At 43.0% G+C, this 12,321-nt stretch overlaps 2 protein-coding genes across 4 annotated transcripts in view; one reads left to right on the top strand and one right to left on the bottom strand.

The window, feature by feature from the left end:
• HSDL1 (hydroxysteroid dehydrogenase like 1) overlaps positions 1 to 42 on the bottom strand; it is a 10,762-nt gene extending 10,720 nt beyond the window's left edge. The window contains exon 1 of the mRNA XM_027698169.1: positions 1 to 42. The gene's annotated coding sequence lies outside the window, so the exon portion shown is untranslated.
• A 24-nt stretch (positions 43 to 66) lies between these two features.
• On the top strand, positions 67 to 11,428 carry DNAAF1 (dynein axonemal assembly factor 1). 3 transcript variants are annotated; one of them, XM_027698165.1, is made up of 14 exons: positions 67 to 338; positions 969 to 1,094; positions 1,554 to 1,689; positions 2,516 to 2,607; positions 3,440 to 3,661; positions 4,387 to 4,553; positions 4,811 to 4,932; positions 5,468 to 5,682; positions 6,167 to 6,418; positions 6,996 to 7,105; positions 9,102 to 9,170; positions 10,294 to 10,645; positions 10,959 to 11,108; positions 11,140 to 11,428. In XM_027698165.1, exons 1-13 carry the CDS (start codon positions 80 to 82, stop codon positions 11,054 to 11,056), a joined length of 2,220 nt encoding a protein of 739 aa, XP_027553966.1. In that variant the 5' UTR covers positions 67 to 79; the 3' UTR covers positions 11,057 to 11,108; positions 11,140 to 11,428. The 3 variants fall into 3 exon arrangements, with proteins under 3 accessions (XP_027553966.1, XP_027553965.1, XP_027553967.1); XM_027698164.1 differs by having other exon boundaries at positions 10,291 to 10,645; XM_027698166.1 differs by lacking the exon at positions 969 to 1,094 and having other exon boundaries at positions 10,291 to 10,645.
• Positions 11,429 to 12,321: the final 893 nt, after the last annotated feature.

Raw genomic sequence — 12,321 nt, 5'->3', positions numbered from 1 at the left:
CGGGCCGTTCCGTCCCCGCCGCCGCGCGGGGCCGCCGGGATCGGCCGCGGCGCCTTGTGGGCCGTGGCGCGCGGTCGCCATGGCGACGGTGGCGGCTGTGGCGGCGGGGCCGGGCCGCGCTCCCTCCCTGCCCTGCCGGGACCTGCGGGCGCCTTGTCCGCAAAAGTCCGGCCGTGAGTCCGGTGCCGACTCGGGGGCTGTGAGAATGGAAGCGCCCGCCGCAGAGCGGGCCGGCGGCGGAGGGGAGGTCACAGCGCCGGAGGCGGCGGAGGCGCCGCCGGGCGAGCCCACAGCCGGAGCTGCCCCCTCAGGGCGTGAGGGCAGCGCTGGCAGCGCAGGTGAGCCCCGGGCTGGCTCGCCAGGACCAGCTCGGGACACTCTGGCCAGCACAATGAGCTGACATCGTCTGTTAACTGCTCACCTGGATGCCACACGAGGCTGTGCTTTCTCCCGGCAAAGTCACTGGAAATCCTGCCATAACTGAGGCGTGCTCAGTTGCTACCTGCCTGTCCCTTTTTTTACCATTACCTCGGTTTCTTTACTTTCCTCTTGCTGGAGAGGTACTTTTTCCTGTGCTGTAATCACACAGCTGGCCTGACCCCTAAATCACAGAGCACAGGTCGCAGAATGGGTCACGCTGGAAGGGACCACCGTGGTTGGGACCATCTGGCCCAACACCCTGCAGGGCCATCCCAGGGCACATGGCACAGGATTGCATCCAGAGGTTCTGGAATATCTCCAGTGAGGGAGATCCCACACCCTCTCTGGGCAGTCTGTCCCGGTGCATGGTCACCCCCACAGTAAAGTCCTTCCTCACGTTCGGGTGGAACTTCTGTGCATCACTTTCTGCCCGTTGCCTCTTGTCCTTTTAAATGAGTCCTATTATTATGTTTCAATTACAATCATATTTAAATGAGCTGGTACAATCATCTTGTTTGTGCTCTCTTTTTAAATGTACGGACTACAAGTGCAACTAGAAGGTCCAGAGCAAGATTCTGAAGAGAAGAATATTGAAATTGCAGTTGATCAAAGGCAGCGTAAGGACAGCGTGAATGAGTGTAGCTCTGCAGACACCTTCCAAGGAGAGCAAAAGGGTAAATCTGTAGAAGAGCTAAACTAACAGACAGTGCTTGGGATGACTCAGATGCACCATTACTGTAGTCTCTCTACATGCAAAGTTAAGAGTCTTGCTAAATGCAAATTAGTGTTAATTACTTGTAATACATAGTAGATGTCTAAGACCATAAGAACATTGATGCCAGTACTTTATCGTTACTGTACATTGTAATAATCTTAGGACTAGTGGGTATTACCTGACTTCCAGATCTAAAAAAAAAAAATAAATTCAGATTTCAGCAGTTAAACTTTTACTACTTTGCCTTCTAAAAACATTAAGTTTCATTGAAATTGTCAGCAAAAACCTTGGTTAAAACCCTCCTCTTCCTGAAATTCACATTCAAGTGCTCTTCAATATTTCTCTGAAGTAACTGGCAACATGACACATTTTCCCCACCCTTGCTGTTAAATTGCAACTAATTTTCTTACTTACAAAGATGTTAAAACTCAAGAGAAAGCTGTCAACTGTATGTCCAGAGCAGACCAACAGAATGAACAAAAATCAGGAGTCGATCACGAGTCTGTAACCAGCTCATCCAGTCAAAGGACAGCAGAAAAGAGGGGCTCTGTAAGGTAATACATTGCTTGTGGATGTGTTTTATTTAAATCTTGGCAGCATTGAAGTCAGTGGGAGTTTTGCTACTCTGCATGTTGATCTCAACTCTGGAGAACAATTTTGCAGATGAACTTAAGAATAATCCATGAATCAGGAATCAGTGATATCTCCAGCATCTGTCCAGATGTTTGGGTTTTTATGGCCACAGTAGCAAACTACATTCTAACCACGAGGCAGTCTATTTAGTGGATCTGGAGAAAATGGTGCAAACTCTTGTGGGAGTCATTTGCCAGTAGATTTGACCATTTCTCAGCATCAGTTCAGACAAGGCACTGTGTGAATTCCTAGTGGCATTCCCAGCCGGCCACAGCTGCACAGTAAAACTTTCCTGAGTGCTATTTCAGAGTCAGCATTTCATTAAAATGTTGGGCTGAGAACTATTGATTTTTCTAGTCTGAGAAAAATGTTGCACAGTGGCTGTGCCACCAAAGGTCCTGTACCAAAGCAACAAGGAACAGAGGAAAGAATTGGAGAGGAACGAAGGGGAAGCTGACATAGAATCACGCTGCTCTTTTCCAGGAAGATGGACTCTCTACCCATTTTCCTGCTGTTTTTTAGCAGAAGGGTCTGGTAACTCACTCAAACAGGTAGAAATGAAAAGCCACTCTAAAAAAACCTACTGCTTTTTTAATTTGGAGTATAGTTTTGAAAGCTGTAGCCATTTCTGTTGCATGAAAGAACTATTAATTGTGTTGCATTGGAATCTGTAAGGAAGCAAAAGATTTCAGAATGTGCACTGAAATACATTTTTTGTTTTGCTTCTGCTTCCTGTTATTATTTTAGAATGACAAAAAAGACTCTGCTGGACATCTGTAAACAGCAGAAATTATACTGGACCCCCTACTTAAATGATACACTTTACTTGCATTATAAAGGTAAGATGTGGACATGACTCTTTAGATTTATCATTCCAAGTAGCATTTTAGCAGAGAATCTATTTCATGGCTCACTAAAGTAAGATATCTAATAATTCTTTTAAATTAAAAACATAAGTTAATTTTATATAATACTGGAATTGGGAAACAAAATGTCTCAATATGAAGGTAGAAAAATAATTCTAATTCACTTTGTGTAGTCATTCAAGGGATCAGTAGGAATCAAGGGACATATTTTTTGGTTTTTTTCCTAAAACAATAGCCTCTGAGAAATGTCTTAAAATACTGGTCTGGGTTGCATTCAGAGGAAAATATATGTATTTTTCCTTAAATGTGTTTATACAAAGAGCTTTTTCCAGCTTTTAGAACCTTTTTATTGCCAAATAAAAATGGTCAAGAAGAAAATGAACAGTAGAGACTTACTGCATGTTAGCAAACACTACTGAAAGAAAAAAAAAGGTGTTGGAATGAACATAGATTGTCCTCTTGTGATCTTTGAGCAGGTTTTTGCATGATGCAGTTAGCTGGTCCAAGTTAGCCTAAGAATTTTTTCAGATAATTAGGACATGCTACCTTCTGCATTTGGCCTTGGGTTTGCTATGTATTATTTGGCATCTAAAGGGCTGCATGAGATCCAGAACAGGTCCTGACTTGGTCCTGCCCTTTCTGGGCCGGGAACGGTGCCGTTCATTCCGAGGGAATCCCGTCAGTCCCCTCAGTGCCAGTGTTCTCTCTCCCAGGCTGCTGCAGCAGCTCTGCTTGCCTGGCACTGCCTCTCCCAAAGGCCCCTTTCAGCCAACACCAGTTCATTCTCAAACCTCTTTTCTGTCAGGGTTTGACCGGCTGGAGAACCTGGAGGAATACACGGGGCTCAAGTGTTTGTGGCTGCAGTGCAATGGCCTGAGGAAGATCGAGAACCTGCAGGCTCAGACAGAGCTGCGCTGCCTCTACTTGCAACTCAATTTAATTGAGAAGATTGAAAACCTTGAACCCTTACAGAAGCTGGATTCCCTCAACATCAGTAACAACTACATTAAGACCATTGAGAATCTCTGTAAGAACTGTTGGTACAACGTGTTGTAACCTTGGCCACGTTCCTAAGCTCTGACTAAGCTGTTATCAGTGCCACTAGTTTCAAGGGATAATTTTATTCATGATAGAATTTTGCACAATATCCCATACCAAAGTCCACAGGGCTTCTGTTGAGGAGTCAAACCTATGTATTTTGCAAGTTAAATAGATGAAAAAAGAGAAAATACGTAGGAACTACTTTCATGTGGATACCTAGAATAATTAGGGGTTTTTTTCCTCACTTCTTAGTACCATCTCAGTCTCATCTGTGTTGCAGACAGGCTGACAATCCAGTTTTCACTATTTACTTTACAGTTAAGATGTGCTTTGGCAGTTGCAGACACAATTACTGAATCTCTTATGTCTGCTAAAAGATTTATTCTGTCTTCAGCAGAAAATAAAAACAATTCCTCTACGTTACCACTTGCATACATTGGAAAATTTTGAAATGCATGTAACTAGTTAGTTTGAAATGTGAATGAAGGACAACCACTACCACAAAACCAAACAGCTGTTTTTCCCAGGGTGAAGAAAGCAGCTTTGGAGGCCTAGCCAAAAAGTGCATATAGCAGAATAACAAATTTAGAAAAAATCTCCAAATTCAATACAAACAATTAGTTTGACAATGCAGTTTTTTACTTGCTCCAGGAACCCCTCTGTGAAGCAACAACTCTTACCTTCCCTCTCCTTGTCCTTGTTGTCCTGCAGCTTGTCTGAAAGTCCTGCAGACTCTGCAGATTGCTCACAACAAGCTGAGGACAGTGGAGGACATCCAGCACCTGCAGGAGTGCCCCAGTATTTCTGTTCTGGATCTTTCCCACAACAGCCTCAGTGATCCAAGCATTGTAACTATTCTGGAGACCATGCCTAACCTGGTAAGGCAGACACAGCTCAGGGTTCCTGTCCTGTGTGTGGGGGAGCCCCATGGAGTGCTTTGGTTGGGTACTTCAGTGCACAACAGGCATTGGTTTAAAAGAAACATTATTAATCATTATTTTATTTCTTGTTGATTACCTGTAACACTCAGGGTGTTTTATTCACCTCTTGTTTTTGAAATGACAGGGAAAGTGCATATCCAGATTGGGGTTTTTTTGCTACTCAACTTTAAAAATGGTTCCCCTTGTTTCTCTAGCACGTGCTGAATTTGATGGGAAACGAGGTGATAAGGAAAATTGCTAATTACAGAAAAACACTTATTGTTCGACTAAAACAACTAACATATCTGGATGACAGGCCAGTTTTCCCAAAGGATAGGTAAGAAACACAGCCTTCTTCACCACACAGCAATAAAGATCAAATGCTGATGATCACTGATTTTTTGTCAAATTTGTCATGAAAGGAAAGGAAGACTGACCGGTACAATTTATTGAAGGTGGGTGACTTAGAGGACAAGAGTATTGTATTGCAGACTTCTACGTCTAACATACCCAGAAAAAAGCAATCTGTTTTTTCCCCAAAGAATTCTTGAGCAGAATGCTCTTAGGCCAAGTCTGTAGAGCAGAGGCAAATCCTGCTTTCAGCAGAATCTGAGTGGGTGTCTGGAAGAGCCAAGCCAAGACCAGGCCAATCTCTGGGGCTGTGATCACCAGCATTTGGCTAGCTTTATTTTTTTTTGTTTCAGTTCCACATACAAGATGAGATACACATTCATCCCTGTTGCATAAGGGATTGTCACTGCTAAATGCTTTTTTTTCTATTTTGTGCTGTTTCAAGCTATTTTAAATTTCTCTGTCATTGCAAAGATGGGCTTTTATAGCTGTATTACAGTGAGGTTTTGTGTTTTCATTAGAGCCTGTGCAGAAGCCTGGGCTGTTGGAGGGCTTGAAGCTGAGAAAGTAGAAAGGGAAAAATGGGAAACCAGAGAGAGAAAAAAAATCCAAGATAGCATTGATGCATTAGCAGCAATGAGGCAAAAAGCAGAGGAAAATAAAAGACAGAAGTGCATGGAAGAAGGAGATACAAGTGCAAGATGTGGAAATGGAGGTGCAACAGATATCCTAGAAGGTTTGTGCTTACAATTTTGGGAGGTGCCTGTGACCACTTCAATTTGGATGTGCAGAGGAGTCTTTATCTGATATTCTTTGGGTTGACTAACAAGTAAAATTTGTTCTGCAAGCAAGTGAATTGCACAAAGGAGAGGACAACCAGCACTTGTTGCTGATCCATCGAAGTCCTCAAGCATATATTTAAATATGTAGTCACTTGTGAGTCTTTTCAAAGTTAACTATAAGGACCAGCCAATTGTTTACTACAGTGTTTTCTCTAGATGATTTTTTTTTTGCTGGGGAACTTTATTTGCTGGGGAGTTGAGATGGGAAAACCCACAACATTGCTGCAGTCTTGGGAGGACTACTCATCCCCAAACAGCTGCTCAAACCAAGTAGGAGCTTTTGCTGCATATTTTAGGCCAGGGTAGTAATGTTTGGTTATTTAGAATGAGCAGTGGTAGATTGACTTAGCAATTTTAAGGAACTTGTTTCTTCTGTAGGAGCACCTGCAAATTCAAAAGATGGTGATGGAAATTCTAACACATCAAAGCCTTCAAATATATCAGAAGAGGAAGAAGCTCAAGAGAAGACTGAGAAATTTAAAGATGAAGGTTTTGCTGTTAGTGATGAAGTGATAACACTTCTGCCAAATAGGGAAGATAACACATCTGGAAATATTCCTGCTGGAGTTCAAGAGGATGTGCAGGAACCAGACTTTTACAAATGTGCAAATCTCAACCAGGAGACAGATGGTAACGTACCAGTGAGGAACCAAAGCAAACTGGGGGTGCAGAGATGATGAGCCAAACTCTGCCTTAGTGCAGCCTCTGCTGATTCATAGATAAGAACATTCCACTAGATTTCCACAGTGACTAGGGAAAAATCAAGCAATACTGGATAAAATATTCTTTAAATACAACAAATAAAAAAATTCTGAGGGCTTAACCTGCAACTTCTGCAACGTAAGGGTGGCACTGCACTTCTCAAAGATGCCAGGTTCAGTGGCAGGACAGGCTTCCCTTGGTGGCACTGTGCAGCCTGTCTGCCAGCAGAAGCTGCTCATCCCTCCAGAGGTGGTTGTGTGCCCTCACACATGGAAAAATGCTTTTATAGATTGTGGAATACGTTATTGCCAAATGAAAATATGAAATCATACAATATAAGATATAAGAGAGACCAAGAACATGCTGGAAAGACAAAGTGCTGGATTCAGCTGTGAATTCTGCAGTGGTGGTCAGTCCCCAGCAGTTTGGTTCTGCAGTGCCCTTGCAATGTAGATATTGTTTTATTCAGTTAGTTCTCTCCAACTGACTGTTGTTTGTTCTTTAGATCTGCCAAGACAGGAGGCAGCCACTGACAAGGCCCTGCTTCCTGAAGGGGATGAATCTGCTGGAATGGAGCAGTTCAATGTGGAGACACTGGAGAAACTTTACCTTGATGTATGTATTGGATTGAGGTTTTTAGAAGTTTACATGTGGGTATTGTCTTCTCCAAGGTAATTCCTGTAACACCCTGGCCAGTAAAACTGTATGCCCAGGTTCTTAAGAGAGCTCTACTATTAGGATAAGTAAAAGGAACCCAGAAGGTAAAGTTGCAGAGCTATTCATTCTGTCCAGTGTGGCATATGTAAAGAATTTACCACTGCTTCCAAAGTTTATTTTGTCCTTAAAATTTTTGTCCTACAAATGCTTTTGTCCTATAAATCATCTGAAGCTGACCTTCTATCTCTTTGATTTCTCTGGAGAAGCTAATGAGGGCTCTCATTTAAAAACAAATCATATCAAAAAGAATCTAGTAGATACATTGGTCCTCTTAAGCAAAACTCAAATGAAACATGCAGTTGAAAATGTGAACTATTGCAGAGAAAGCATAAGGAAGAAATAGCAACCCCATCATTGTCAATGTTACCTACCACTATCAGGTATTATAAATTAATTCTCAAAATAGAACTTGGAGGTCTATTTCCAAGAAAAGCAGGATTTGCATTATTCAGGTATATAATAAGTAATTGACATTTGGAATATGGCCCTGCATTATCTAAAACTACTGTCTGATGATGCAACATTTAAACATGTTTACCACACTTAACCCTGGGGAGGACATGGATACCACTGAGAAATACACCCTCCCTTCAGAGCAGAACTGTCCAGTGTGTTCTGACAAGGACTCTGCTGCTGCACTGACAGTGTCACACTGACACAGCCAGCAAGAACAAACTCCTGCCCTTACCATTTCCCAGAGCACTTCACACACTCTTTGATACCTTACACTGCCATGCTTAACTACTGCCAGAAAACTCTCATATCCTTGCCATGCTCTCAATCTCCCAGGAAAAAATTCCATGTTCTCCCAGGGCTCAGCCCACTGCTTCAGTAGAGAGTTTGCTGCTGCCTCCTCCTGTTTGGCTGTCTTTAATAATAGGTTTAAAAAACACAGTGGAGAGAACTGGCAGCAATTCAAAGCATACACAATACTATCTTTAAAAGCAGATCTTGCAGGGTCTGAAATTAAGGCTTTAAATATGTGGTGATACTGTAGGTACCCACGATGTGAGGAACTCATCAGTTCAGTGTTTGTTTTCCCCCTGGTGCTCAGTGGCACCACAGGAAGCTCCTCTGCACAAAGTGTAACCTAAAGAACTCTTCAGCATGCACCCAGGGGGTTCTTCAGACTCTTAAACAGCGACTATTTTAATTCTGCAGGAGAAAAGCCAAACCCAGATCACACACTAATGCACATTTCAGTGTCCTTTGCTACTTTGTTCTCCAGCCATGTTCAGTAACAGCAAGAGCTCCTCCCAGCAAACCCCCTCCTGTACTCACGTTACCGCAGACATTCCAAGGAGCCGGAGCGCTGCCATGGCCGGGAATGGCTGGGAATGGCTGGGAAGGGCTGGGAAGGGCTGCTGAGGAGCTCTGGAGCAGCACAGCTGTCCTGGTTCAGATCCCGACTGTGGATTGTGTCGGGAGTGAGATAAGGGAGGAGAGTGAGAGGATTTGCAATGTGGTGGTTATGACATCCCTCTGTCAAGCAGAAACAAGCTCCTGTTGCTGCACAGGCCTTGGCAGTGTTTGAACCACATCCCATAAACCTAAACCAGGATGGCTTTTAGTAAGTGATTTTGGTTTGATCTGCAGGTGCACCCTGCTGATTGCAACAACACTAACAGCTATTTCACCTCCCTGCTGACACCAAATTCCACCCACTGACATGAGTCTCATATCTTAAGTTGTACTTTTTGAATGCTGTTTTTGTAAAGCTGTGTCACTTCAGGACATGCTGCACTGGCCCCAGCTGTGAGAGGAGGACAGGGGGGCACTGCTGTGGCCTCACACCCCTGACCTCACCCTGGAGAAGGTTCCCAGTGAGCAGAGGTGTCCTCCTCCATGGGTTACAGGAGCTAATCCCTGATTCATGATCTGTGGTTGTTTTCAGGAACTGCCTGATTTAGAAGATGTAGATGTAACTGAATTTCCCCCAGAAGAGGAAATCTTTGTTCAGAAGGTGACGTTTTTATTAATTCCAGTAATGAAGCTTCCTTAAACACATTCACAAATGTTTTGCAAAGTGAGGATAATCTAAGTTGTGAAATGCTGGGTTGGGAGGTGCAATCAGTTATGCATTTATAAACTAAAATGGATGATTTCAGCAGATCATATCCACTTGTCAATATTTTTTTTAATTTGATTTTTATATTATTCTATAGCAAAAATAGGATAATGAAATCCTAAGATCAAGTAATGCACCAGTTACATAAGTTTAATTTCTTAGTAGTATGTAATGTTATAATGAAGATTACTCTTAAAATACACTTTACCAACACTAATATGCTGCAAAGGACTGAATAGAGAGAACAAAGCACCTGCTGCTGAATAAAATCTGGCATTTCAGCTGAAAACACAGAGAGATTGAACCTGCTCTGCTCCACTGCAGGCCAGTCCTCGAGCACATTAGCACTTTGCTTTGCTCAAGCTAATCTTTTAGGCAAAAGCCTATAAGCAGAAACAGAAGGGGCAAAAAGAAGGCACCAAAGACTAAAAGCACAGTTTTGGCTCTTCTGCTAATCAAAGAATCATCCTGGCCTTGCTGGAGACAGGGGCTGGTACAGGACATGTTCTTACAAGTCTTACAACTTTTCTGACAGTCAGCATAAGGCATGGAATTTATTTTCTCTTTTGGCCACAGACTCACAGCAGGGTTGCAAAATGTCTTGGCCAACAAAGCCTCCAATTAAAAGACAAAGGATTAGTGCAGGAGTCTGTGTTAGCAGCTGTCATGCTGCAAAGGGTGCTCAGTTCTCCACTGAATACAGATGAAGATGTTAGTCAGGTTTGGAGTAAAGTAATGCAATGCAGCCCACACGCTGCTGAATTGCTGAAATAGGGCTTTTTATGAACTGTTACTGGTTTATGGTCAGTTGGTCACTGAAGCCTGAGGAATAGTTAAACCCAAGAGCCATCCACACAGCAGCAGGGCTGGGGGGGAAGCACATCTTCCCCTGCATTTTAGGAGAACACCACATCAAAGCTGACAACTGTTACATGGATCCAAGGGATAGTAACCCATCCTTTAGCTTTTACATCTAAGAATAATGTATTTTCAATTACATTTTCTACCTTTACAGCAGGACTATCACCCAAAGATTGAAATAATTTCTGAAGGGACAAATGACAGCGATTCTGCATCAGAGGAAAACAGTAAAAGCACGTTTGAGAAATCAGTAGAAGAAGTTCCAACAGCAATTTTTTCCAATGTATGTAAGAGCCATAAAGAACATGAAGAGGAGGAGCACTTAAGACCCCTTCTTGAAAGCTTCTTTACAGAGCCTGCTAATTCAGAAAGACACCTGGAGATCAAAGATAAAAAAGCAGCCCCCTTGAAACCCTTGATCCAAGAGGTGGTCACTGAGCCCAAGGAGCAGCTGCTGTTGTCACCAGTCTGCCACCAACCAGATGAGCCAAGCCCATGGGAAGAGGATGGTAAGATTACAGTGACATCACTGATCACAGAGGAAAAGGTGGGTGGCACATGCACACTAAAAGTAAGGGTCTGTTCAGCTTTTGTTGAAGATTGTTAGTTACAATCACCTCTTCCTTTCATTTGTGTGGGAATCCTAAAAAATTAGGAATTAAAATGGTATTTTGTTTTTCTACAGAAGATTTCTTTTAAATGGTTTCTTTTAAACCATTTCATTTAAATGGTTTTAAAAAATTGGGCTCTACGTTTGTTTTTTCAGTATTAAAGACCACCAGTGAGTTTTATTTGTGTGTTCCCTTTGTGCTTTTTTAACAGGGGCTGGCAGTGATGGAGAAGCCCAGGGCCTGGCTGAGGGTGAGGGATGTCCTCACAGAGCACCAGGGGACAAGGACACTGAGAGTGGATTGGATTAATCCCTTTGGAAAAAAAGGGACCAAATCTGGAGCACAGCACCTGGCTGAGTGCATGGGATCATCCCAAAGGATGGAGCCCAGCAATGGGATCATCCCAAAGGATGGAGCCCAGCAATGGGACCATCAGTTGGAACTGGCACCACACACAAACCCCCTGGCCCAGGCTCTGCAGGGCAGGGGGCTGTTCACTGCTTTGCCAACCACTGTTCTGAGGTTAAATTCCATCCTCCTGTTCTTTGTGCCTTTGCATCCTTCTAGAAATTACTTAGTTAAATGTTTATGTCTCAGGGTTTCAGTACAGATGTAGTTTCAAAGCAAAATGTAACGTGTATCTGTCATTTGAACCAAATAAAGATTCTACTTGTAACCACACCCTGTGAGAGGTGGCCTCATCATCCAGGGCTGACAATGTTTTTGTGACACAACCACCACCCCAACATCAGCCATGGCCTCAGCTCTGAGTGACCTCACTTCACTAAGCCCCACCCAAATTCAGGTGTCTTTTTTCATGTTTCTATAAATCCTTAATAATTCCTGACAAATAGAATTGAACAGGTCTTGTAGATGTGCACATTTAAAGAAATAAGATATTACTATGGGCTTGTTGAAAAGCTGTATTTCCAATCAGCTGGGCTTAGGTGCCATCTGGTGGCAAGAGAACTGGATCTCACAGCAACACAAAGTAATTGTAAAAGCCCTCAGGGAAGACAACACAATTGCTTTAAATTTCAGCCATTTTCCACTTTCCATGGATTAAAACATGCTGGTAAAATCCTTGGGCTCCAGGACAGGGTGGGAGGGTGAGCCAAGGGCCTGTGGAGAACAGGCTTGTCTGAAAGCACCAGCAAAGGAATCTGCCCTTCAGAAAGGTGTAAATGCTGCCAGCAACCTGTGGGAGCTTTGTCCTAAAAAGCAGCTGCTTCCTTTTCTGACCAAGATGGATAAGGACTATGAGGGCTTTGGGTTGTGCATTTTCTGTGCTGTGTTTTAGTGCCTGTCCTGGTACCCTCCTCCTATACTAGAAACAAGGAGGGACCATATTATGTTTGTAAACAAAAGATTTAAAAAAGTAATCCAAGAGTGAAGTTTGAGCTCTATTATCACTGAAAGCAAGAAAAACAGGATACATTAAAAAAAAAAGAAGGCAGCAAGTGGTTTCAAGAACTACAGATTCCTTTACTGTGATCCTTTTACCAGATATACCCACCCTGACCAGCATTTTAGTCTGGAGAATCCAGCAGCTTTCTGAGCTGTGTTTGCTTTGC

The sequence above is a fragment of the Neopelma chrysocephalum genome, unplaced genomic scaffold, assembly GCF_003984885.1.
Source record: "Neopelma chrysocephalum unplaced genomic scaffold, ASM398488v2 Primary Assembly neopelma1_125, whole genome shotgun sequence".
NCBI classification, from domain to species: domain Eukaryota; kingdom Metazoa; phylum Chordata; class Aves; order Passeriformes; family Pipridae; genus Neopelma; species Neopelma chrysocephalum.
Note: the sequence above shows the minus strand (reverse complement) of the source record. Positions and strands in the feature narration are given on the sequence as shown.

Bases quoted from the DNA above. Each gene is read 5' to 3' on its own strand.
- DNAAF1 (XM_027698164.1), top strand. From the start codon at position 80: ATGGCGACGGTGGCGGCTGTGGCGGCGGGGCCGGGCCGCGCTCCCTCC. The intron at 9,171-10,290 runs GTGACGTTTTTA...CTACCTTTACAG, and splicing joins AGGAAATCTTTGTTCAGAAG to CAGGACTATCACCCAAAGAT. The intron at 10,646-10,958 runs GTAAGATTACAG...CTTTTTTAACAG, and splicing joins AAGCCCATGGGAAGAGGATG to GGGCTGGCAGTGATGGAGAA.